The 25,785-nt window shown below is 46.3% G+C and overlaps 1 protein-coding gene across 1 annotated transcript in view; it reads right to left on the reverse strand.

The window, feature by feature from the left end:
• Window positions 1–234: 234 nt before the first annotated feature.
• Window positions 235–25,785, reverse strand: part of LOC135400448 (N-acetylated-alpha-linked acidic dipeptidase 2-like) — an 86,824-nt gene continuing 61,273 nt past the window's right edge. Inside the window, exons 13-19 of the mRNA XM_064632280.1 lie at window positions 19,976–20,040; window positions 19,830–19,918; window positions 17,605–17,686; window positions 15,786–16,026; window positions 5,774–5,855; window positions 4,739–4,834; window positions 235–420 (exon numbers count right to left, since the gene is read on the reverse strand). Coding sequence (XP_064488350.1) covers window positions 264–420; window positions 4,739–4,834; window positions 5,774–5,855; window positions 15,786–16,026; window positions 17,605–17,686; window positions 19,830–19,918; window positions 19,976–20,040 — 812 coding nt within the window. The 3' untranslated portion in view covers window positions 235–263. The remainder of the gene's footprint in view (window positions 421–4,738; window positions 4,835–5,773; window positions 5,856–15,785; window positions 16,027–17,604; window positions 17,687–19,829; window positions 19,919–19,975; window positions 20,041–25,785) is intronic.

The raw sequence follows: 25,785 nt of genomic DNA on the forward strand, positions 1-25,785 counted from the left end.
TGACCGTCTGACGTGGACATCGCTTTCGTATGTGTGTATTTTGTGCCGCAGCTTCATCACAAGTGTGGCACTCGACACAAGACACTAAGTTAGACGTATACAATAAAAAGGACAGCACCAGCAGCAGTTTCACGCTTTGTCGGTGATGTCGTCCAAAGCGTCAGCTTGATATGCAAAATTTAGTCGACCTTTCAAGAAACATATAGCAATCACTCCAGATAACGAAATAGAGTATATAGAGAGACTGTGTTTATTGGTGGACGTCAAGCTGGCGTGACCATGAGATAGTCCTTGGCCTGGCACAGGATGTCAGCTAGTAACGCTGTCTGCAGCCCAAACGCTTGGCGATCCAGCGGGTTCTGGTTGATTGCATCCTCTAGGCCTGGAAAGAGCTGTCCTTCCGGGGAGTACACTAGGTTCCTTCAAGAGAGAAAAGAAAACTGTTTAAAAGCAGTTCAATAGACATGTTACAGAAGAAACGTCATTTCAAACAGAATACGCTCTGGTGACGACGTGACTGGTAATACGTGACTGGTAACGACGGTGCTCGGAGGCCATTGTGCGTTTGACTATTGCTTCTCTGATGGTTTCATAGGGTGCAGTGCCTACAGGCACGTTCACATCAGCGAATGCCGCGGAAGTCGCGAACGACGGAGATGTCGGTGAACTTGTCACGTTCACACAGCAATCCGTCAATCCCGCGGACGCCGCGAAAGTGTCGAAAGCCGCAGCGTGAGGTGAGAGTACAGATTGCTTCCCAGAGAACGTGTGACACGTTCTAGTTCTAAGTGAATCTCGTGATAGCTCTTGATAAAAACGTGATATCGAAGACGACGTCATTTAACTACGTAGCCTGTATATCCATATCTAATAACTATGAGTCCGTTGAGTCCAAACTGCCTGTTGAGCAAGGGATCCCGACAACCGTAGTCTACAATGGACGCTGTTTAATGCCAGATGAAGGTACGTACACGAATAATGAGACCTCGGTGTACGTTCGACAGACCATGATGGTGAAGATGTGGCTGGATGACAGGCAATGGCAATGTGGCTGCGGCACGGCGGCTACAGGGCTCTCCGCCTTTGGATGATGCGGGTAACCAATGCGGTGAAGGGTAACACATGACAGGCGACGAATGATGAACGGATGAGGATGCGCGATATGGATGAATGTAGCAGTGCAGTAAACGGAACCGGCTCGTGAGCTATGCCACCCTGCAGTGCCATGCCATGAAGATGGTGAAGACGGCGAATGCGTCCGGCTACGGGGAAAGACTGTATGCAACCAGCTGAGGTGCCCAATGGACCTGGCGATGACGAAAAGGGGCGGCAAGTGGCGAAGCGTGCTTGTCGGAGTCGAGGGGGGCGAGGGGTTCGTCAGGAGCGACGTCCAGGTATGCCGGCTTGAAACGGTCCAAGGAAACCGTGTCGGGACCACGAGGGGGGCACACACGGAAATGCTTTTAGCAGCGCCATCGTAGGGAGGTTGCAGGGTGGCCGTACAGCATCTCGGCGAAGAAACGCGTGTGGCTATGTGGAAGTCCGGACTGATAAAGATAGACCGGCGCATGGGAGTCAGGACACTTGGGGAACGAAGGCCACGGAATGTCTCACGGAAGAGGTCCACGTAGGACGCCATGTCGCGGACGGCGACTTCGAAGGAGGGTGTGGAGGCGGCACCGGGAAGGCGAAGAGGAGAGCCGTAAACCAGTTCAGCGGTGCTGAAGTGGCAATCCTCCTTGATTGCGGTGCGAATGCACAGCATAATGAGGGGAAGGCGCTCAACCCAGGGTAAGGAACTGTCAGAGGCTCGCAAGGCAGCCTTGACCTGACGGTGCAAACGTTCTACGAGCCCGTTTGAGGCCGGGTGGTAGGCTGTAGTGCGGATCTGCTTAGTCCCGATAAGTGTGCACAGCTCGTGAAACAGAGTGGAGTCGAACTGGCGGCCACGGTCGGAGGTGTCTGTTGAGGGCACGCCGAAGCGTGAGGTCAATGTTCCGACGAAGGCTCTGGCAACGGTCTAAGCGCAGATGTTGGGAAGGGACACAGCCTCGGGCAGGGTCGGGAACCTCCACAGTTCCAAGGGCCATATTTCACCCCCCCCCCCCCAGGGGCCGTAGATGAGATTCGAGCACCGAATAAGTCTAAACTAGCCTGCCGAAATTATTAATCTCTGTTGAATGACAAGCCGCCCATTCCACAAGTGCAACTAATACTGTAAGCTTGCTTGTTGCGTTCACAAAGTTATGGTTTAGAGAATAGAACAAACACCTTTTGTTAATTTTAAGCGCGGGAAAGGCAACACAGAGAGCGCACTTTTGCTTTAGGAATTCGCCCAACTAAACACCGGGATTTTCGTCGTGCGCTCGGTCTGCGCCAGGCCGCAGCTGTAGGCAGCTGGGCCGCAAGTGGCCCGCGGGCCGCGGGTTCCCTACCCCTGGCCTAGGGCCATCGGCTAAAGTGGTCAATGCAAGGGAAGATGTACCGAAAGCCATTGGTTGGAACTAGTGGTCCAACAAGATCTGTGCGGGTCTTGACAAAGCTGTGATCAGGTGGGATGAACTTGGCTAGGGGGGTTATGGTGTGTCGTTGAATCTTCACTCGCTGGCAGGGAACGCACGAACGTGTCCAGGCACCGAGGTCGGTGCGCATGTTGGGCCAGACGTAACGTGCAGACTCTAGACTCGTATGCCTGGGTGAGACAATGAATGGAGGACGCCGAAGACGCGGCGGCGGAAAGCCAGCGGAACGAAGGGCCGTGCGTGCCGGTGGATACATCACTCCACAGTAGGGAGTTCGTGCACAGAATGGGACTTGTTGAAAGCGTGCGGAGCTTGTCGTCGACGTCCGCAGGGCAGAGAGCTCGTTGTCGTTGTGCTGCGCTGAAGTCGTGGCGCTGAAGTGGCTCCCTTCCGTGGTCTTCTGCTATCAGGCCAAGCTGGATTCCAGAGGGGGTGCCCGGGATTCTGCTCACGTTCGCCCAGCAGCAGAGTGATCTCCAAACGGTTTTCAGCATGGCCGCTGCAGCAGTTCGAGCAGACGACAAATGCTTCGATAATAGTAACGCTTATAAACGCTTACTTCGACAGATTTAACTCCTTCGCGAGAAGCAGCGATGGTGACGCGATGTAGCACCTCGGCGTCCACCCAGTTGCTCCCAGTAGGTGGCGTTCTACAGAATTACTGCGCGTTGTATCATGGAAGTATTACGTGGTGTTCCGCATTCGGTGCGCGGTCCGGTTGCTGGTCCCGCTTGCGTGTGTTTTCGCTGGTGGTGGTGGATACTAGGGTTCGAAATCACAAGTCGTATTTACAATCCCGGGCTTTCTGGACTTCTGAATACGGATTCGGGAACGGAATTTTTTGCACCATCCCCTGGATGCTGGGTAGGACTGTATCCACCTGCACATCCACCCTATAATAAATCGTGATGCAGCGCGTCATCCTCACGGAACATTCTAGTGGAAGGGAAAATAAAAACAGAGAGAGAGAGAGAGAACAAAAATTGTCACCGGGCAAACGTTTCGCCCCGTATTATATTAGCACTTATTATATATTATATATCGACTTTACAGTCGCAACGCGTCTCTTCTTGTCGTCTACTACGGAATATCCTGCGGCTGCTCCCTATGATACTTCCCGCCGTTAGCAGTGCATAAGAAGACATGACGTTCTGCACTAAAATCTGCTGCAGCTAAAATCAATGACTCTTTCGTCTTCCGCTATACTGTTCTGAGGAATGTCACTAGTGAGAATACATGGAAAGGCTCGTCTTGTACTTCTCGCCGTTTATTCGTCCACAGTATCTGTCGTGTTCTGGTCTAGTTTTCTTTGTTCTGTAGTCTTCTTTCTCTGGTCTAGTCTTTGTTCCATTTTCTCGTTTCACTTTCAAACATATTCCTGAGGATAAAAAAAAAGAAAAAGAAAGAGGGAGAGAGAGACATTCAGCAACATTTTGTGTAGCCTTATGAACCGGAAGATTCGTTCTGATTTCGTAGGACCTTTAATGCCACTTCGGGGCTGTTCTCGGCCACGGCTAGCGCGTTTCATATGAGTCGGCAGCTAAAATCTTTGTCACGTTGTCCGGTTTCGGATTGCAAATGATATTTTTCGGTGAAGAGCTACCTGAAACCTAAAGTCACTCCATACCGCCTAGTATTCATCTGTCAAGAAATCCGAAAATTTTATCTTAAAATCCTGATACGTGGCCTCGCGAAATCCCATAATCTCAGGATTTCGGGACATGAAATTATGCAGAAATCCCGGGACCCGAACCTTACTGGATAGCGGACATGCTGCTTACCAGGGGTTTCTCCACCCCCAGTTTTTTTTTTTTGAACATGATTTTTAATGCATAATGTAAAAAATGTGTGCCTGGCAGCCCCTTTGGTTTTTCGGTCTAATGTAAAAAACCCCGAGACTAGGGAACACGAAGGGACAGGCACAAACACGAAGTCTCAAACACAGCTCAGCTGTGTTTGAGACTTCGTGTTTGTGCCTGTCCCTTCGTGTTCCCTAGTCTCGGGGTTTTTTACATTATGCATCATCTTCACCAGCTCGCTTGCTTCCTAGCCATTTTTTCATGATTTTTAAAATTTCTGACGTTAACGGCTAGGCTAAGCATGTAACCATCCTCTCCCTTCCCTCCTCTGCCTCCGTTGGTAAAAGGGGACATTTTTGCTTAGGGGAACAATGTAGCGCGCATATGAAATTGTCCCGGTTTAAGAAGGTGATGTACCTCATCGTTATCGGCCTTGTAGGAATTCCACCAGGCATGATGAAAATCTTCTCAACTCTCATCATGTTGTCGTTGGCGATACGCGTCATAATTGGGCTGGAAGGAGAGAGCGTGTTAAGTTTCCTGCGCTGACATGTGTGCGAACCGAAAGAGCGCACGTCCCAGAAACCGTCTTCGCAATTATTGTGACGTGCACGATATCAGGGCAGCGCCCGGGCCATGACCCGACACTACGCAAGATCTTCAACAAACCTTTTTACAAAAGCAAGCGCCACCTGTGGCACGCAAAGGCTCATGGGAACTTAGAGTGTTTTAGAACACCACGAGGCTGCCAGCGGCGGAGGTAGATGAAGAACAACAGCATTCCCGGTGTGCGCAGGACCAGCGTCAGCCGGGGTAAACCATAACCGAAGCAGACGACGGAGCAGTGTCCCTCAAAGTTCCCATGCCGCTTTGCGACGCGCGCTTGGCGGCGCGCGAATATTTGTAAAATCGCCTATCTATGCGGCACTGCGCAAAACGCGGACACTCATTCGCATACAGGAGAAACGACATGCGCTGCAAGCTACGAGCACACTGTGCGGTAGCTGGAAACAATCCATTAGACATTACTACTCGCGCACACACGCGCGGAAGCAATTTCACATGTTTACATTATCCGTTTAACAAAGGAGCGGAATGCGGTTCTCAAATCCATTCCAGTACTAGGAATGGAATTTACACATCTCCATTCCTCGGAATGGGAATGGAATGACTGTAGATTGAATATCAGACGCATAAGAAAGGCATACGTATATGTAGCGTTAAGCGGCTCTTCCAAGTACGAGGGGTGTTCAAGTCAAACCGGGACTCTCTGTCACCTGAGTGTACAAATGGAAAGGGCGTACTTTAATTTGATAGGTTTTCAGCTCATAATGAGAAAACGCAAACTCCACACCAAATATCATTTTATGGTTTAAATTTTCGAAGTCTTGCAATTTCTTGCAATTTTTTAAAGACGTATTTGTGTAGTGTACACTTGCGTAATGTACTTACTTGCGGCGGTCAATGGACTTTGTCCATTTGGTGAACCGCTTCGCCGTCATTGCAAACTCGGCCGCAGCTTTCTTTGGGGCGCCTGTAAAATTAGACAAGATAGCATTGCGACAAGATGCACAATTGGCTCAACAGCTGTGACACAGCTCTTCAGGGGGTGTCCCACTATTTTATGCATAGCTATTCCGGTAAGTACAGGCGCTCTTTTAGGAGTCCTGACGTGCGAAACACGAATATTACAATGGAAACCATTCATTGTCGCTGGCGGATGAACTGCGTGTGTAAGACTAATACAATATATGAAGTTACATTTATGTATATTTAGATATTGTCTCTGGTCGTAGCACCACGTAATATAACAATTATAGACCGCGTGGGAATACAATGAAAGCTCATAAATTTAACATGCTCTCTTTACGACGATTGTCTTCGTGAGCCGTTCCGTCCCCTTACAAGTCTTCCTCGTAATAGGACCGATTTTTTTTAGATACAGGGGAGAACATACAGGGTGTCCCAGAAAACGTGTCGTTGATAATAATAATTAAAAAAAAATACGCTACCTAGGATCATGCGGTCAGCGGCATTTGTTCTTACTCGTATTTTGACACCTCCTGATGTGAATGTCATGTATCGTAAGTTTAATTATGTAAGTATGTGCGAACTCGGAAATTTGCAAGCAAAGGTAACTTTTTTTTACCCCTCCAATATGAAGTGCGAAACGAATTCACTGAACTAATGATGATTGACAGGCTACTTTTAGACTATTTAGGCTATTTAAGCACTTTTAGACATTTAGTGAGAAACTTTGTGGAAGTGTCTAACAAAGTGTCTCACAACTTGTTGGCCGTTGCGAAGAAATTTCAAGCCAACCTTGTTTTCAAGAACAACTTCCGTCTTGATCGCCTCACGCCTTTTGCGAAACCTGAAGTTACCTGCAAGAATCACCGGAACGAATTCGTCCCCTGTTCTTCAAACGTTGTTTATCAGATCCCCCTAGCTTGTGGTTTCTGTTATATTGGCCAGACAAAACGTTGCTTAAATGATCGTCGTCGTTAAAAGTAAAAAATAAAGCTTCAAACTCCGAAATTGCCAAGCATTTGGAGGAATGCTCAGATTGCTTCCCTCTATGAGATGAAACAATGGACCATTTCCGACAACACGTATGCGCATGCCCAGCCCGTGAGTCCGCCATCTTTGAGCGGAAAACATCGCCATGGACCCACCTGCGGGCGACTGTCATGTTCATTGTGGGGAGATAATCGGTTTCAAGGTTACGCGGGCGTTTGGGGTCTGGTAATGAGTACAATGCGCTTTCACTCTTTCCGCATTTTTCTTCCAATCTTCTTTTGCTAGTTTTCCACGCAACGTACGTGCCAGTTCGTAAAGGTTGTGCCTCATATGCACTAAATGCTCATAACCTCCAAACGCTCATATGCACCGAAAAAAAGTTGGTGGTTTTGAGCGTTTGGTGGAAATGAGCAGGAGGGGAGAAGCTTCTCATAAGCACCAAACGTCCAGAACATCCGAATGCTCATATGCACCGAAAGGCGGGCGACCACAAAGGCCGGGTCTTCCTCTCCCGCATTTGGAACAAGGTCATAGGGTGAGAAAGGTGGAATGAATGGCGATTACCAAGACCGCTTAATGTGTCAATTTGAAGTTTATGTAACAGCTTGGTCCTGCTTGTATGTAGCCAGAACGAATAGCGCCTTCTCGTTTATGGATTTCAATTTGAGCTTTATTTTCATAGACATGGAGGCAGCCTAGGACAAAAGACTTGATTCTAGCTCGAAAGGCACTCAGCTCCCAGGGCTCTAGCAACAAGGAGCGTGGTCCCCTCTGAACATATGTCCGGGTTCACTTACACTGCAGAAGCTGGAATACGATATTGATATAGGGTTTATATTATGCATACATAGGCCTGCAGTGAACATTTGCGCAAAACCCTTCTTTCGAGCCTTGTTCTTCGCAAGTTGGTTAATCAATGCATCATAGTCCAGAGACATGATAATCATGTTTTCGGTTGACTACGAACTCAGAAAGCCTGACATCTCTTATGGTTGATTGAGCGCAAGATATTCTTGATCGGTCAGTTTCATTGTGCTGAGACTTCTTTCAGCATCAGCGACAGTAGCTGGTGTGGTCAGAAAATAGAATGCTGACGCAAATGCAAGGATTCAGATATATCTCTTGGAGGCTTTTTTGTATGTGTACGTTAAAAATTGTTTGGCGTCTCTTTGTTTGGCGTCCTCTCTTTTTCTCAATGACACAAAAGGATATTCCATTATAAGTTCGCTGGCATCGATGTCTACCATTTTTACTTCAAAATTTTTGCTGCGATTCTCCAGTTCAAGTTCCCATTGACGCTGCCCCAAGTTGTTAGCGTTTTACAGAAATCCAAACAACTTTTACCACTCCACGAGTTGGTCGACAAAACAGAAGATATGGCCTGATCAGTGAGAATAAGAAAGAACTGAGATTTGAATTTTCGTTCTGGAGAAAGACGACTCTTCCCTTTTATTTTTTATTTTTTTTTCACTTTTAGGAGAAGGCAGCAGACATTGCAGAACTGCTTCATGATCTTGTCGCGTTGTCTGTACTCTGCAAAATAAAGAGAGGAACAGAAAGAACAGACGCAATTTGTATACAAGCGGTGCAGCAAATGGAACCGATTTTATGTTCCTCATTAAATGGCGTGCAGCATTTATTCCTCATTCGCACTCCTCATTTGTTCGAAATTGGAAGACATGCTTTTTTAAATTAACGTTAACCTTAATGAACAAAGCATGTCTTCCAATTTCGAACAAATGAGGAGTGCGAATGATAGCACTTGATTGGCTATGATTCGGTTTATCAGATGTCCACAACGACGCTCCTGTATTTTTGGGCGCACGGAACCGCGCGGGACCATTTCTTCCGCCACGCAACCAGGGACCAATTTTTCCGGGACGAACTTTTCCGGGACTATTTTTTTCCGAAACTCCATCCAACATGCTGTACACATTCTCGCTCCTATAGTTATTCTACCTTCGGTCTCGAAGATGACTGGTTTGGTTCTTTGGATAATTTGTTTTCAACTCATTTCTGTTTGCCCACCGTTTTAGGCATTCAAGAACAACATTACTTCCTCTTATAAGTAGAACTCGGAAATTTACGTGCCAAAACAATGAAAATAGACAGATATTTAGACAAAAAAAAACCTAAACAGGCAAGAACATGCAAACACAGACACGTTGTAGCACATGCAAAAAGTACTTCTAATGTACGCTTCACGACGCAGACTTTATACTGTGGAACTGTAGCGAATGCTACAGAACCATTCGATGACGCCAGTGCCTGACTGCGACGCTGTGCAGCGTCAATCCTCCTTCCTGCACCGCTAGTTCAAGCTCACTGGGTGTTATCGTTGAACCTCTAACACATATTCAGTTTAATGTTATATATTTCTTCCGTTTGTTTTACTACTCGTTTTCTCTTGTGTTTACTCGTTTAAGTAGCTTAAGGCGCTATGGAGTAGACGGCGTTCCATGTTGATATCCGTTCATCGGCCACATTTTCTCTTACACGTTTTGTCAACCACACTCTACCTCAGGTAGGCGAATTTAATTCACTGTGGTGACGATGAAAGGTCTCGCCGTTGTTGGCCTCACTGAGGTGGGCAACGTCACGACTGACGGCCTTGGGGAATGTGCATCCTGGTCGACTTCTATAGGAACTGTGCCGACATATGATTTGGTCGAAAGACATTTCATCGAAGATCGAAACGGCAGCGGTCGTTTGATCGATTTTTTGTTGGTTCACTTGGAGTGTTGAACGCCCGAGTTCTAAATGCCGTTATCCTAAGCAACATTTAACTGCGTGTAACCCGTTTGCTCGTAAACACATTCCTCATGCTAACCCACTTTGTCAAATAATAATTGATTTCAAGTATTAAACATTCTTGGCAAATAAATAAAAAATAAATTTATGACATTTTTCGGTTATTTATTCCTGTTGAATGTGGATAAATTTTAACAATGTATTATTGTTGACAATCAACTGACCATTGTATAGGAGAAAGAACAGTTTTAGTTTATTTACTTTTCCCCTATGTGCAGGTGAATCTAAATTTAGTTCTTGCAACAGACATGTAACCGAAGAAGTCCTTCGAAACCTAGACAAGATAAGCAGGGCAGCAGATCTTTGTACTTTCTCTATTTTTTCGGATAGCGTGCATGTGTAGTGACCCAGATTGCAGATGCATACACTAAACGAGGTTGAACTCAGGTTTTATATGCTGTTAATTTAATATCTTTCGTTGTGCCATGGCGAAATTTCCTTCTTGGCATCCACAGAGTTCGAGTGGCTTTCGCGCACATATGGCTATCCCGTTTCAGACCGTTCCCTTTAAATATGTCACCAGCAATCAGAAGGGTGCCCAGAAGAAACACAGAGTATCGGCTGCTCCCAACCTGGGGCAATTTTCTTCAACATGTGTCCGACTGGTTCGTAAGTTACAAACGTGTGCAAGTAACCAGCGGTCTCTCTGCAAAAAAAGAAAAGAAAAATAAATAATAATAATAAAAATGAAAAAAAGCAGAATACCCTGATTGCCAGCTCCGTATGCTCTGTGGAGGACGGTGGTCTTCCACTACATGAGCCCCGACCGGCGATGATGGTATGCCACGGAGAGGCGATGACTGTGGCCTGTCTCCATGGCCGCGCCGGTGGAACTGAAGCCGGTGCTCCACGCGCGTGGCCATCGTTGTCGTCGTTGTCGTCGTCCGCTACAGGGGTCCCCCGGCCGTCAGATGCGTTGCGGACGCATCGCAAGAACAGGGAACAGCGGGAACAGGGGCACGGCACACGTTGGCGGCGTTTCAGAGGGGGGGATGATGGGAACAGCATCCGTGTGTAGGAGTCATCCTTGTGGTAGGTGTGGACGGGAACAGCGATCCGTCGCAGAGAGAGTGAGGCGCTCGGTGTCGTGGTCCTGGGGTGCCGCGACCGGCACGGGAGCCTAAGCTCGATAGTCCCAGGTGGAGTGAGTGAGGTGCCGAGACGGGCTTAAGTGTGCCGAGGCGTCGGCTGCCGCGACTGCCGCAACCGGCAGGTGAGCGCAAGGCTCGAGTGTCGCGGCCGGCAGTGAGAAGCGTGAGAAGACTTGAGCGAAGAGAGAAGCGTAGGTGAGAGAGAGCGAAGAGTGCGGTAGGAGTGAAGGTGGGCCGTGTGTGCCGGAGGTAGTGCTGCTCGATGGCGTGGTCAGAAATTTGGGATGGTGAAGGGCCGAATTGCTCCGGACGTGATGTTCTTTGTCCGGGTCACCAAATGTGGAGGACTTCCACTACATGAGCCCCGACCGGCGATGATGGTATGCCACGGAGAGGCGATGACTGTGGCCTGTCTCCATGGCCGCGCCGGTGGAACTGAAGCCGGTGCTCCACGCGCGTGGCCATCGTTGTCGTCGTTGTCGTCGTCCGCTACATGCTCGAGTCAAAAGCTACAGAAAAAGAGGTGCGGATGACACAGTGCATGCAGTTTTGAACTCCCTTCGAACAAACGTCTTTCGAACAAACGGCGTCGATCAACCGACTTTCGATCAAACGGTTTTCGATCAAGCGGCGTTCGATCAAACGCCTTCGATCAAACGTGATTAGACCAAACGGCGTTCGACCGAATGGGCGGACACTACGGCGTTCAAACACCAATTGACTCACGATAGATAAAAATAAACTTCCAGGAAAATTCGTTCTGACTACATACAAGCAGGACCAAGCTGTTACATAAACTTCAAACAGACACATAAGCGGCCTTGGTAGTCGCCATTCATTCCACCTTTCTCACCCTATGAGCTTGTTCCAAATGCGGGAGAGGAAGACCCGGGCTTTGTGGTCTCCGGCCTATCGGTGCATATGAGCATTCGGATGTTCTGGACGTTTGGTGCTTATGAGCAGCTTCTCCCCTCCTGCTCATTTCCACCAAACGCTCAAAACCACCAACTTTTTTTCGGTGCATATGAGCGTTTGGAGGTTTTGAGCGTTTGGAGGTTATGAGCATTTGGTGCTTATGAGCTACTACCGTTCGTAAAGCGTCACCATTATTGAGGGGAAAGACACGACGTTCGACATTCCACCGCCAGGGGCGACGCGAATATGGAAAAGGTCCATTGTAAAGGCTTCTGAAGTGGACTTTCACAGAAGGCTTTTGAGAGAAACCCTATGCATAACCTCTTGTGGGAACTGTGTCAGCAACCTATCCGTAATCCTCGGTCCGGCCTTGAGCAGACTTCTTGTTCTCCCGAACTGACCTATTTTGTACTCAACTGGTTGTTCTCTTCCCTCTGTTTGTGTATATATTTATTCCATGTGAAGCAAAATTTTCAGCTGTGTTTGAGACTTCGTGTTGTGTCTGTCCTTTCGTGCTCCCTATAGTCTCGGGGTTTTACATTATGCATGAAGAAATCCGCTGAAAGAAGTATGCCGCTGTTATATATCCTCATGCTTCGAAGCTGGGTCGTGGAGGCCGCTTTCATAGGCCCTTTCCGCTGGAGTTAATTCTGTCCACCAGTTCAACGCTGTCCGTGCGTTATTTACAATGTTCAGTACTAACCAACACGATCCTCACATTCTTGCATCTATTTTTGTATGCCATGTGCTTGGCCCCTGCGTGAACCCACGCGTCGGTAGCGAACACAACTGTGAAAAAAGCGCGAATTAGGCGCGCGTAGGCAATTATCATAATACGAGGGTGTTCAAGTCAGACCGGGACTTTTCATTTTTCGCAAAAGTAAAATGAACTTACAGGCGAGAAATTAGTTTTATTTTTCAACGCAATCTCCAGCTGCACTAATGCACTTGTCTCAGCATTTCACGAGGGCTTTGATGCCAGCAGCGTAGAAATCCTTACCGGCGCGTAGCAGACATGATCGGACCGCATTCTTGACCTCGTCGTCGCAGCTGAAGTGGCAGCCCCCAAGGAACGCCTTCAGTGGCCTGAAGAAATGGAAATCGCTGGGGGCGAGGTCTGGACTGTAAGGGAGATGTGGCAGCAACTCCCAGCCAAGTTCCTCTAAGGTGCGTGCCGTGAGATGCGCGGTATGCGGGCGTGAATTCTCCTGTAGGAGGAGGACTCCTTTGGTGATAAGGCCCGACCGCTTTTGCTTCAGCGCCTTATGCACATTCCCGAGATCCTGGCAGTAATATGCACTATTGATGGTGGTACCACTGGGCAGAAAATCAACATGAACAACGTCAGCCTTGTCCCAAAAAACCGTGGCCATGACCTTACCCGCAGACGGGGTGCTTCGGAACTTCTTGGGAGCTGGCGAGCCCGGATGCTTCCACTGTTTTGATGAGCGCTTAGACTCAGGAGTGAAATGGTGCACCCACGTCTCATCGCACGTGATGAGCCGATCAAGGAACGGCTGTCCTTCAGTATCGAAACGGTACCTTAGCTCTTGGGAGATTTCCGGTCTTCTCTGCCGGTCAAACACGGAGAGCTGCTACGGGGCCTAACGGGCACTAACTTTCCGAAACTGGAGGTGTTCATGAATGATAGTGAGAGAGAGAGAGAGAGATTATGCGTTTAATGGCACAAAGGCAAACAATGATAGTGTTCAACGTTCCCACAGAAAGGTCCGTCTTTCGAGCCAGCTCGAGACATGTTATCCGTCGGTCCTTGAGGATCAGGCGCTCCACAAGTTGGATGTTCTTAGGAACGCTGACACTGGGCTCTGAGCCGCCCCGGCTGGGGTCGTCCTGCACTGATGTATGGCCGTCTTGGAACAGTTTGCACCACTCAAACGCCTTGCTGCGGCTAAGTGTATCGAGGCCATACTGAGCCTTCTGTGCCTTCTGAAGTCTTCTGTGAATTTGAGATGACTTTACGCCTTCATTCGCGAGAAACTTCATGAGAATTCGCTGTTCGATGTGCGCGGTCACCTCGTTGTCGGCCATGTTGTCTAGCACGTGTCTTCTGTTTTGCACGAACTTTGGACTACCATGTGGTGAACGCGGAGGCCTGTCGCGTGTAAAAATGACGAAAAAGAAGTAGCGCGAGCCATTTGTACAGTCAGGAGACAGAAAGTCCCGGTTTGACTTGAACACCCCTCGTATAAGGGGAATCATATGCTTTCCACCACCTGTGGCATAAGATTTGGTTCCTTCGCAGGCTTTCCGACATCATTGAAAAAACTTTCTGTTCGCGCAGTTCAATTGCCATCAATAAGCACCTCAAGTTTCACCTTCTCAGTAGCTTTTTTTTTATCTGCGTGTGTCTCGCTTTGGAAGTTTTACAATTACCGCAGCTAACTTGCCTGCTTTTGAACGGGCCCATGGAAAACATCTATTGCATTGTTGGCAAATTGAGGGACATTCGAGACCTGCGCCAGTTTACTCAGCGTGTAAATAACTCTTTGTCATGGTATGGTAGACCATGGATCTCGATAACGTTATGACGGCTGTACTGTTATTTATTATATTATTGCACTACATTATCGAGGTATTTATTCCGCGATGTACTCGCTCCATTTCCCCTACCTCGTTCGTCTGCGTTTCAATCACTTGATCTGGTTGCCTTCATGGTGTAATTTATTTTTGTTGCCTCGAACGTTTCGTTTAAATTCGTAAATTCGGTATCTGCTTTTTCAAAAGGGGTCAAAAGCAGTGATATATTATCAGTGGGATTTTCATATTTCAGAGCACCACCGTTCGCGTAACGATTACGACGCGCCCCGTCCTCGTTCGAGTCCCAACAGTTGCCTTCACTTGCTCGTATTTTATTTCACCGCGAGATGAACTTCCAAATGGATGTCGCGCATGCAGAAGGGATGTTGATTATTGGCTGAGAGTTATACCTACGATCTGGCTGCGATATATCTCTTTCACAGCCTCCTTCCTAGGTCTCTGAACGTCACGATCACGAAAATAAGTTCTTAGGAAACACGAAAATAAGGTTTGTGTACATAAGTATAATACCCTCTACTGCTTCCAGTCGTTTATTCCCCGTTTGTCAAGACTCTGAAATGACCCAACCCCGCCATGTAGCACTTTTTACTGATCATCCCCGGTTTGAGGCGGCCATCACCAATTTGTTATCTCTCCCCTGACTCTTCGCGTTGTTTTTGTTTTCCCGCACTGTTGTTCGCGGCATCTATGTGTGTACATGCTTGCTGGTTTTTGCGTTATGTCTTGATGACTTTAGTGTTGTATTTCCTTTTGTTTAGTATATTTGACGTTTCTCTTGCTGATTGCCGATCATGGTAGTTACTTTTTTTCTTTTTCTACAGTGTTGTTGTCCAGTGATGGGCACTAACTACTTGTACAGTAGTTTAACTATGACTACTAACTACTTCGCGATGGAGTAGTTTAACTAGTAGTTCAACTACTTTGCAGGGGAGGTAGTTAAAACTACTTATTTAACTACTGCAACGTATTTTAACTACTTCTCTAATTACTTAACGTTATCCATCAACACCAATCCCATTCTATAGTGTCCTTGGGCACCTAAATATGAATCACTAGCAGTAATAACAGTGAAGATTTAGTACACATGCACGGTACGATTGCTCTGCACCTCCATTCTCATCAAACAAGTAGCTCCGCTCGGAAGCACAATCGTGCCGTAAAGCTTGCGGCAAAATCGGAAGTAGTTGGCGCCTGCAGTAGCCTAACTACTGTAGTTAACTACTCGAAATAGTAGTTTAACTAGTAGTTGCGCACTACATTTCTGCAAGTAGTTGATAACTACTTTTTAACTACAATGAGGTAGTTTAACTACACGTAGTTAACTACTGGCCATCACTGTTATTGTCGCCCAACTTATCCGTTATGTTCGACCCGTTTGGGTCTTTAACGTATTATAAATAAATAAATATGCTTTCGACCCTCTCTCCGTCTCTTCATTTTGGTTAGTCACAGACCAACTGAATATGGGTACCAAGCAATACCAGGAGTACCTTATGTCAATGACATTGATGGGAAAAGGATCGCAACTTGGGGCCCAGCTCACGAAACAATATCTTCACAGCACTTACTCAAGTCCAGTTTGTTGTTCTTAATTGCGGTCTCGTGCCGTGCAGTAAAGTCATCCAGCCCGGCGCGCAGGGTGAATGCCAGTTCGTGTATGCCGTAGGGCAGCATCTTTCGGTCAGCCCACATTCGTGCGAGAGACGCTACCAGCTGTGCAGACATCCGGCTCACGTGAAGGCCTGGATCCGGGAATTTTGCTACCATCTGAAATGCGTCGTATCCCGCTGCCGTTCCGTTGTAGTTATGCTGTGAATATCAAAAAGCCACAACACTCTAAACCGCTGGACTGAATAGTAATGTGACATGAGAGGGGGGTTTATGACCCCATTTTTGTATGATTTATTTACAATACTTCCGACATCAAAAATGTCATAGAAGGAGTGGCATACAAAGTGACAGGTAATGCACTGAACGACTGAACAGTGAGACTACATGGTTATGGGTGTTATATGAATAGTAAGGTTATAAAAGTTCACGCGCATCTAACAAAATTCAACGCAAAACACTTTGAACAAGGTCAATAAATGATGCTAGTTAGTTACAGTCAACAGCTTGCTGTGGCGAACAATTCCACAGGAAAGAACGAGTTCTTTAAATAATTAGAATGTAAACAATAGGGCTCAATGTATTTAGTGTGTTTGCTTCGAGAACTTCCTCTATTCGTCATTCTAGTGTATAATGATGGATCAATGCATGACTGACTGTTAATGATTAACCACACTCTTAAAAATGAGTTTCACCGCATAGCTCTCTCCTACACTCTTAAAAATGAACTTCACCACATAGCACGCTCCTAGCCAACCACCATCCCGAATGACAACGTTCTCGCTCCTGATTTGTTGAAAACGGGAGGAGGAGCCTATTTTGTGCTGTGCATAAATAGGCTCCTCCTCCCGTTTTCAACAAATCAGGGGCGAGAACGTTGTCATTCGGGATGGTGGTTGGCTAGGAGCGTGCTATGTGGTGAAGTTCATTTTTAAGAGTGTAGCCAACCATAATCTGGTTATCTCCAGTGACGTGGATACGCCTTTTTTGCGACAATTATGAACAGCATAAGTGTCACAAAAAAGCGTACGCCTCCCGTTTTCAACAAATCAGGGCCGATAACAAGATAACGATATCATAAAGGATGATGGTTGGCTAGGAACGTGCTATGCGGTGAAGTTCATTTTTAAGAGTGCAGATTGTCCTTAAACGTGGAACTGACACTCTATTGGGTAACATGGAAACCTCTACCGATTCGAGCAGCAGCGTGCACTGTTAAAACAGAGCTTCACCACATAGCACGCTCATAGCCAACCATCATTCCCAATGATATCATTCTGTGTATTGATTTGTTGAAAATGGGATTAGGACACAGAATGATATTATTCGGAATCATGGTTGGCTAAGAGCGTGCTATGTGGTGAAGTTCTGTTTTAACAGTGTGTGTGAATCATGACGAGCGAATTTATTAAAAATAAAACGAATTGCCTTTCTTTGAATTTGCTCAAACTCCTTAATTTTTGTGATAGTCGTTGGAAACCAGATCACAGAACCGTAATCAAAAAAGGGAGCGGACGAGGGTCTTGTATATGAAATTAACTTTGTGTCCGAATTCGCATCCTTCAACGTTCTTCTTCGTAAGAAGTACAACCTGCTCTTTGCTTTACTTAATACGTATAGTTAGTTCACATGCTTGATGATCTAGCGGATCAGGAGGGAGAACAGTGTGCTAGGAGAGTGTTATTAGTGTGTAACACCTCAGATAGGATGTATCAAGATTAAATGAACGCCATTCGACTGAAACACTGCGCATGCAACTCTGCAATTGTTTATACTTACAGCGAACGATATGGAGGCAGTGGGCACACCACCGCCGAAGACGAAGGGAGCATCATCCGACCGTCCGATAACAGGCAGTGACCTGTTTGAAAAGACGAACAAAAGCCCTTTTATCATTGCACGATGTGGAGCAGTACACAACACCCAAATGCATAAAGCCGCCCATCACGGTTCATGACTCATGCATAGTTGTTCATCTGAGTAGGAGCTCTTTATTTTTTTTTTTATTTGAACATACTGCAACCCCTTTACGGGGTAATTGCAGGAGTGCATCAAAGAAGCATTCAGAGGACAATAGACGGACAGAACCATCCAGAGCGTTCCAGTCTTCAACGCAACGAGGAAAAAAGCTATACTTAAAAGCGTCAACACGCGTACAAATGGGAACAATATTTAGCTGATGAGAGCTTCTGAGTGAGGATGTTCCAGCGTATGATAAATATTTGCTAACAGGAATTCTTTCTTTAACATTAATAATAGAATGAAATGTTCTAAGGCGAAGAGCACGCCGTCGAACCTTCAGTGGAGTAATGTCATGATCACGAAGTGCCGCAGTTGGTGAAAACCATGGATCGCAACGCGATAACACAAAACGTATTGCCTTATTTTGGCCCGAGTCAGGTTTAGCAATATCAGACTTATTGTAATATATTGTATCTTTAGAATGTACAATATCAATCGTGCGTCGTCATCCTAGTGCAATACACCGGTCCACCCTCTGTTTGCAAACAATCTACGTCACAACGCCAGACGTCGCGACACGTCGTTGGCAAAAAGCCACGTACGCTGGCAGCCACCAATGACATGAGTTGTATTGGTGGTTGTTTTCGATAATGGGTGCCATTGCACCAAGGAAATACGGAGGAACACTTCGTGTGCGAGGTAAGTACTACACTGACCTTACCTTACAACACTTGAATACCACGAAGTTACACAACGGCATTAACCACGTGCGCTTGTTTTGCGAACGATCCACTCGTTCCCAATCTCGTGATATCTTGATGTGAAGTGGCGCGACCGGTGGTATGGGCCTGTTTCACGACGTTTGGGGGCACTCTGAACCGTTTTCCGCAGCGCTATTTGTGGTCGTGTAGCTGGAGGTTTTTCCGTACACAGACATGTATCACTTACACTGCAGCTCTGAAAAATCGTGGCGCAAGGTTTTCCACAAAAGACATGACATTCCCTGTACGGCAGAAAGGCAGGGAACACGCCGGACACTACCGTCTATAGTAAGGGCGCTCTACACTAGAGGAGGGCAGTTGGCGCTGCGGTCGCCCGACGAAACTTTAGCGCAACAGGCCCATATAGACTATCCTCTGTTTACACGCATGTGACGTCACGAGAACACCAGCTCGAGGTTAAATTTTGAAATGGTGGGCAAGAGGCGCAAAAAACGCGTCGGCTGATAACCTGATAAAGCTGATAGTGCCCACGAGCGTGCTTTGCGCGGTGGCGTTATGTAACAAATGACGTAGGGGCCCAGGTTGTCTCGCGCGGAAGCTGGCGTCATGGAGATTTCCGCTCCCGATGAACGCATACGCCGGATCCTTCGGCACATGTTCCTGGCAGGACCACGACACGTCACGTAGTTGCTCGCTGTGGCTCTGCACGGCAGCTCGCCACGGCGCGGCGCCAGCTGTACTCCCTTCGCCGCTCTGTTAAGTTCGCTCCCGGGAATACTCCTCGCATGACGAAGGTAAAAGTTTGGTTCTAATCCGACAAAAATGTTTTCTTTCTGATGAAAATGCAAAAAAAAAGCCCCTGGAAGGACTCATTTTTATTTTTGTACATTTGTGAAAATCGAACACGAAAGAGATCATATCCGTGTGAAGGACCATCCGGGTACACTCCTCTCGCACTCCCGAGACTCCGCGAGTCTAAAAAACGGGCGATGTGCTGTGCATTCCGGGGGAAGGGAGAAAAACGGTCCATGTATAAGAATGGAAGCGTGAACAGCGGCGGAGAATAATTGGTCTGTTTGCTATCAGAAAAACGGAGAGCACGGGCACGAGACAAATCAGGAGAGGACAATATCGTTCCGTGTGATGATTGGATGTAGTACGTAACACTGTTTGAGACTATTGGACGACCACTGAGCGGTTATCTTTTTCGGTTGTCTCGCTTTGGCCACCCTGAACTAGAAACCGCGATAAGAAAGAAATAGAAACATAACTGCGAGAGTCTATCACATAATCGTAAGGGAAAAAAGCTGAATACTTTACATGGGCATGTCATGACTACCTCGTGGCACTCCACGCTGTGATGACCAGATGGCCAGTAATGTGTCCGTACTTTTCTTGTAGTGAGGAATCTAAGGTGAAGTACTTGCTTTTAAGAAAGTTAACAACATGGGGAGAGTGGCACGTACCAATGAAGAAATGAGACGTATCGAATTGGTTATCGTTGGTGACGCCCTCGGAAAGAAATTGTCACCTGGAGAGCAAAACAGCGTGATCAGTTCTAACGGCTGGGCGAAACGACTGACATTTCATTGTACACCCGAAACTATTTGCGCCCCATTCTTGTACAGGGTGTTACCCTATAAGAGCCTACCCGTGCCGCAATGCCGCACTCGCCAATTACTCAATGCAGGTGGCACATTGTGCGATCTTCGTATAAAGCTCATAAGGACAATTAATCTTGGTAAATTTCGAAGCGATTGAGCGCCGCAGCACGAAGTTATAACTCAAAACGTGCAATTCCTGTAGTCAAAACAATCAAGATGGCGGCGTTGAGAAGACCACTTGACATGCTGCTCCCCAGACGACGACGTGTCGCATATCCTGCCAGCCGGATGGAACTGCAGTTTTCATTTCGGTTTCATGTAACTGAAAGCTCAGAAGTAAGCAACGTGAGGAACGAAAAATTTGAGCTAAAAAAAAAGCAGAGCTAGAAAACACAGTAAATAAAGTGATTAGTTTAGTGATGATGATTGGAAACTTTCAGCGCCAGGGAGATACTCGACCCCATAGCTAGGGGGAATGTGGTGAAATCAAATATATGTGCATTTCATTTGGTTGCACGCTGCTTCTCATAAAGGCGCGATCTTGGTGAGGTCACCGCAGCTGCACGCGACCAATTCATTGTAATTGACAGCAGCCAGTGGCTTAGCATTTGCAGCCTAGTTAGCGTTGCCAGGATATACAGTCCCGGACAAGAGCTTACGGAACACCATAGCGGCGAGCGCAAGCGGGCAAGTTCATTCATTCAGAGGGATGGAAGGGTAGTCGTGGTAACTTTGCTTTTGAGTGTAACGGAGGGCGAAATGGTTACGCTTTCGCTTTACTGCACCGAGAGCGAGTGGCTATAGCGGGAAGGACATCTCTCCACTATCACCGAGATGACGGCGATGAATGGACGACGACGAATAGCGACGACGACTGTATGTTCACAACATACAACATCCTTATGTAGACAACAGTATGTCCAGAGCACTGATCTCTATGTATAAAGGCTGGATCGCGCATGGAAGAGTGGCTCGTGGGGGAGAGGCGTGCCTTCGGGCCGCCATGTTAGTGGGCCCTAAAGTGCTGTGTGTGCCCATAGGAAACAATCGGAGGCAACAGAGATTGTGAGTATTTATTGCGCTGCTAGCATTGATCGTTGTTTGTCATCACACAATTTTGTAAGGTGCCAGTATACTGATGTATCCTAACAGTGTTTCACATGTGTCCTGCCGTTCGATTCTTAATTACGTTATGTTTTGCATTCCGAAACTAGACCGTCACTGCAGTGCAGCGCTGGGGATTGTACTACAACACGGTTCCCAGCCAATATTTCAATAAGAAACGACTTGAGGTTAACAACAACCATGTATATAATATCCCGTACTGCGTTCTGGACAAAAATTGTTCCATAAAGAACGGTCCGGGAAAAGATATACTCGCATGGCAGAAAGAGATCGTTCTGTAGAATCACAGCCGTTGTTTTAGCCGTGTATGCGTTTAGTATGATTTATATCAAGCATCGCCTTAGAAAGGGTCTTTTAGTAAACGACAGCGGTGCTTTGCCTCGCAAATATGGACACACGTACTGGACCAGCCCAAATAATTACTTCACGCAATTAGATCACACTCGTTAGGACAGTTAATCAGGTAGTGGTGTAAGCTTAATCAATTAAGTTACTTAGAAAGTGGTAACACCTCCTTGAGACACAGGACTTATCTCTTTTTGACGTACAGCCCTTCTATGTTTGTTTGCTTCTTCCTTTATTTGTTCTGATTATTTGCAGGCGCGGTTGTGCCAAACTGAATGTCCTTCTCCAGCACTCACATGCTCTTGTTGAATACAACTGCAGCGTTAGAAAAGCTGCTTGGGGACGGGGTCCTGCTATCCAGTGCTGACTTTGTCATGCTTGTTATGTGGAGCATGTTCCAAAAAATGCAGCTCCACGTATGGTCTTCAAATTGCAACAGGACTATTTGGAGCTTGAAACAGTTGTGATTTTGTCATTTTGGCCCTCGTGTACCCAGCCTGTGAAACGCAAACAAAAAAGTCTAACACGATATGCTTTTGTAATGAAGACCACTGATGATGAGTAAAGAGAATATACGAGTTCAAGTTTATTCAATATTTTATATCATTCATTATATTATTCAACATTTTATGTCAAGTTTATACAACATCAAGTTTATTCAAGTTCAAGATTTATTTCTTGCACTTATGCGTTTCAGGATACAATGAACGTGCAGGGAGGTCGCAAAAGACTACATTTATTGTTTTGTGACCTTGCTACAATGGCAATATATATTTTAGGAATGAAAATGGTCAGGTACGCTCTCTAAATTTGTAGGTTGGAATGAGCAATGAATAGCAACTTCCCTCCTGATATTTTCTCATATATGCTAAAATTTTAAATTTAATGTGATCGAATATGTGATAATATAATAATATATAAGAATATAACATGTGATAAATGAATGTGATCAACAGTAGATGTCAACAACATGTGTAGACAGACAAGTGCATTCTCAATAAATAATTTTCTTATAGCGTATATGTGCATGCCTATTAACTGAAACAATTATCACAGTTCCCTGACAAGTTTTAATTTCTGACAGTGTACTGTAGAGGCTGCTTAAATCTACAACAGTTCATACAAGGTATTATATACTGTGAATGCCTTTAAAAATCCCATGTGACACATGTGCCTTTACTTTCTGGAGGTGCTGTGGTAGTCAAAGTTTGTGGGCATTACGCAGGTTCTGCAACCATTTCTTGAGTATGTCGAGGCAGCTGTGCAGTAACCTGCATTGATGATGATTATTCCAATTTTTATGGTGCATCGACAACAAAGGAAGTAATACATCAGAACATTGGTTTGGGCGCAACCAGTTAAAATGAATACTGTAAACGTATTTTTATTCGCGATGTATTAGGTAATTTTCGCGAATTTCGCGATCGCTAAAAAATCGCGAAAAATTGTACTCGCGAACACAGCTTCACGTTGATCCTACGGAAGGAAGCATACCTGGAATCGCGAAATTAAATACTCGCGAATAACTTCCCAAATGCGATTCGCGAAAATTAATACATCGCGAATAAAAATACGTTTGCAGTATGTTGTTTAATAAATGCATTGGACAAATGTTAAAACATCAGTTTAAAACATGGTTTACAATCCCTGTATCTTCTAAAAATTAAAAAGATTAAAAACTATTATAAAAAGAATTATAATCTCTAATTATTATATTGCTGGGTGAAGGAGGCTAAAGTGTAAGGTGTGTTTCTGATGTGAACATGTAAGAAAATGTGCAAAACTGAGAGAGGCTAACCACAGTGCGTGCACTGAGATTGTTCCTTCCTGTAAAGTAGAAACCAGTGGATGAGGAACGTGATACTTACCTGTACACCCAGCCGTATCACACTGCACAGATTATTCACTGGGTAGCCCTCATGACGAAACCTGTATTGAGAGACCACTTTTGCCTTAAAAACTGATACAAATAACACGACACGCTACAAATTATTACTATCGTAACAAGCTGACGATACAGCTCAGATACAAAGGCGTTATTCAAGTCGCGCCACACCACCGTTACGTAGGATTCTTTGTCACAAATCAAATCAAGGCACAAAACAATACCAATACATGAAAAAAGGTGACAATCGTGGTCTCCTTATGACGTAATACCGAACTTGTGCGTGAAGCTAATTCAAAGAAATGAATGTGGCACTTGCTTTCGCAGAGAACACCATGTACCTTGCTAGCAATGCATGCAAAAAAGCGCTCGAGTGCTCGCACATATATTGATGACAACACTACCTGTGTGGTGTAACGTGTTCCTTCAAGCATATTATGCACTCAAACTGTATTTGCCGCCGGGTAAAATGCAAGTGTGCTCGATTGAACGTCGGAAGAGCGATCAAGCAACCTGCATCCAGTGCTCGTTTTGGGCAAAAAAACACTTCATAATGGTCAACTAAATATACAGAATGGACACCTATTTATTCCTTGATGAAGAGTGACTCACCTGTATAAATTTAGGTCCTGTAACCTTGCCAGTACGGTTGGTACGACCGTAATTGCAAGAAGTTGCCATGATCGCTGCGGCGACTGTTGTGGGTACAGTAAGATGGCGGCCGGTTTCTTCACGCTCGCGCTCCCTATCCGCGATCCAGCCTTTTACAATCGAGATCAGTGGTCCAGAGAGTGTTGTCTCGTGCACCCGGGCTCGTGTCGTCTGCTTCCATGCGCCGAAATGAAACGGGAGTGCAAACAGCGGCTCGGAGTCTCAAACTCCCAGGTGCGCGAGTGGAGCTTGTGTAACGTTAAATGAGTGATGTCTGAAACACTCGCATGAAGTAACTTCGCCAATAATCCTACACTCTTAAAAATGAACTTCACCGCATAGCACGCTCCTAGCCAACCATCATCTCGAATGATATCGTTATCTGCCCTGATTTGTTGAAAACGGTAGGCGTACGCCTTTTTTGTGACAATTATGAACAGCATAAGTGTCACAAAAAAGGCGTACGCCTCCCGTTTTCAACAAATCAGGGCAGATAACGATATCATTCGAGATTATGGTTGGCTAGGAGCGTGCTATGCGGTGAAGTTCATTTTTAAGAGTGTAGTGCTTAGTTGGTGCAGGGATGATCCCAGCGAAGACTACTGAGGGATGCTCGTATGTTTTCGGTGGCGCGTAGGCCTCTTGGACTACCGAAATCCCAAAGGAAGAGAGGTAGCGTGCCACTCCCTCTCTTGTTCCCCCATTACCACTCCCCTCCCCGTTGTACCCACCCCAGGGTGCACAGAGTCGCCACTCCAGAGCAAGACCGCACCTTCCCCCTACATCACCCCCACACCGCCCCGCCCCTGAAACAGTCGCGCTCCGGGTCGCCTACTTAACGCACCCATTGACGATGTGCTAGTTGGAGGAACGTCCTATGAAGAATATGTTGGAAAATGTTAAAGGGACACTAAAATGCAAAAACAACTTGCTCTCAAATGAAAGTTCGTGCTTCAATTACCACAGTTCAAACGTTCACGCAACGCTACCGTTTAGAAGAAAAATGCGGACGCACTCAGCAGACGACCACCCAAAAGGGATGTCGTCTGCTTACTGAGAGGCGCCATCTTGGCTGTTTTGACTACGGGAACCTCACGTTTTGCGCTATAACTTTGCGATACGGTGCTCAATCACTTCGACATTTACCATGATGGAGTGACCTTATGAGTTTTATACGTAGGCAACACACTGTACCGCCTGCATTGAGTAAGTGGCGAGCACGGCATGCCGGCGCTGATGGACTGTTATAGGGTAACACCCTGTACAACCCAACATAATTGCGATTGACGCATGGTGCAGTGATGCCCTGGTATACTATGTATAAAGTTTTGTTCGTGAAAGATTGACCACCGTGATACACTCTCTGAAGGTCATACAAATCCTTCCCATATTCATGCTGAAATTTTCTTTTAGCCGCCATTTCCGAAAACAGCTACACTCTTAAAAATGAACTTCACCGCATAGCACGCTCTAGCCAACCATCATCTCGAGTGATATCGTTATCTGCCCTGATTTGATGGAAACGGTAGGCGTACGCCTTTTGTGTGACACTTATGCTGGTCATAATTGTCACAGAAAAGGCGTATGCCTCCCGTTTTCAACAAATCAGGTCAGATGACGATATCATTCGAGATGATGGTTGGCTAAGAGCGTCATCAAACTTCAT

This window comes from Ornithodoros turicata, chromosome 7 (assembly GCF_037126465.1).
Source record: "Ornithodoros turicata isolate Travis chromosome 7, ASM3712646v1, whole genome shotgun sequence".
NCBI classification, from domain to species: Eukaryota; Metazoa; Arthropoda; class Arachnida; order Ixodida; family Argasidae; genus Ornithodoros; species Ornithodoros turicata.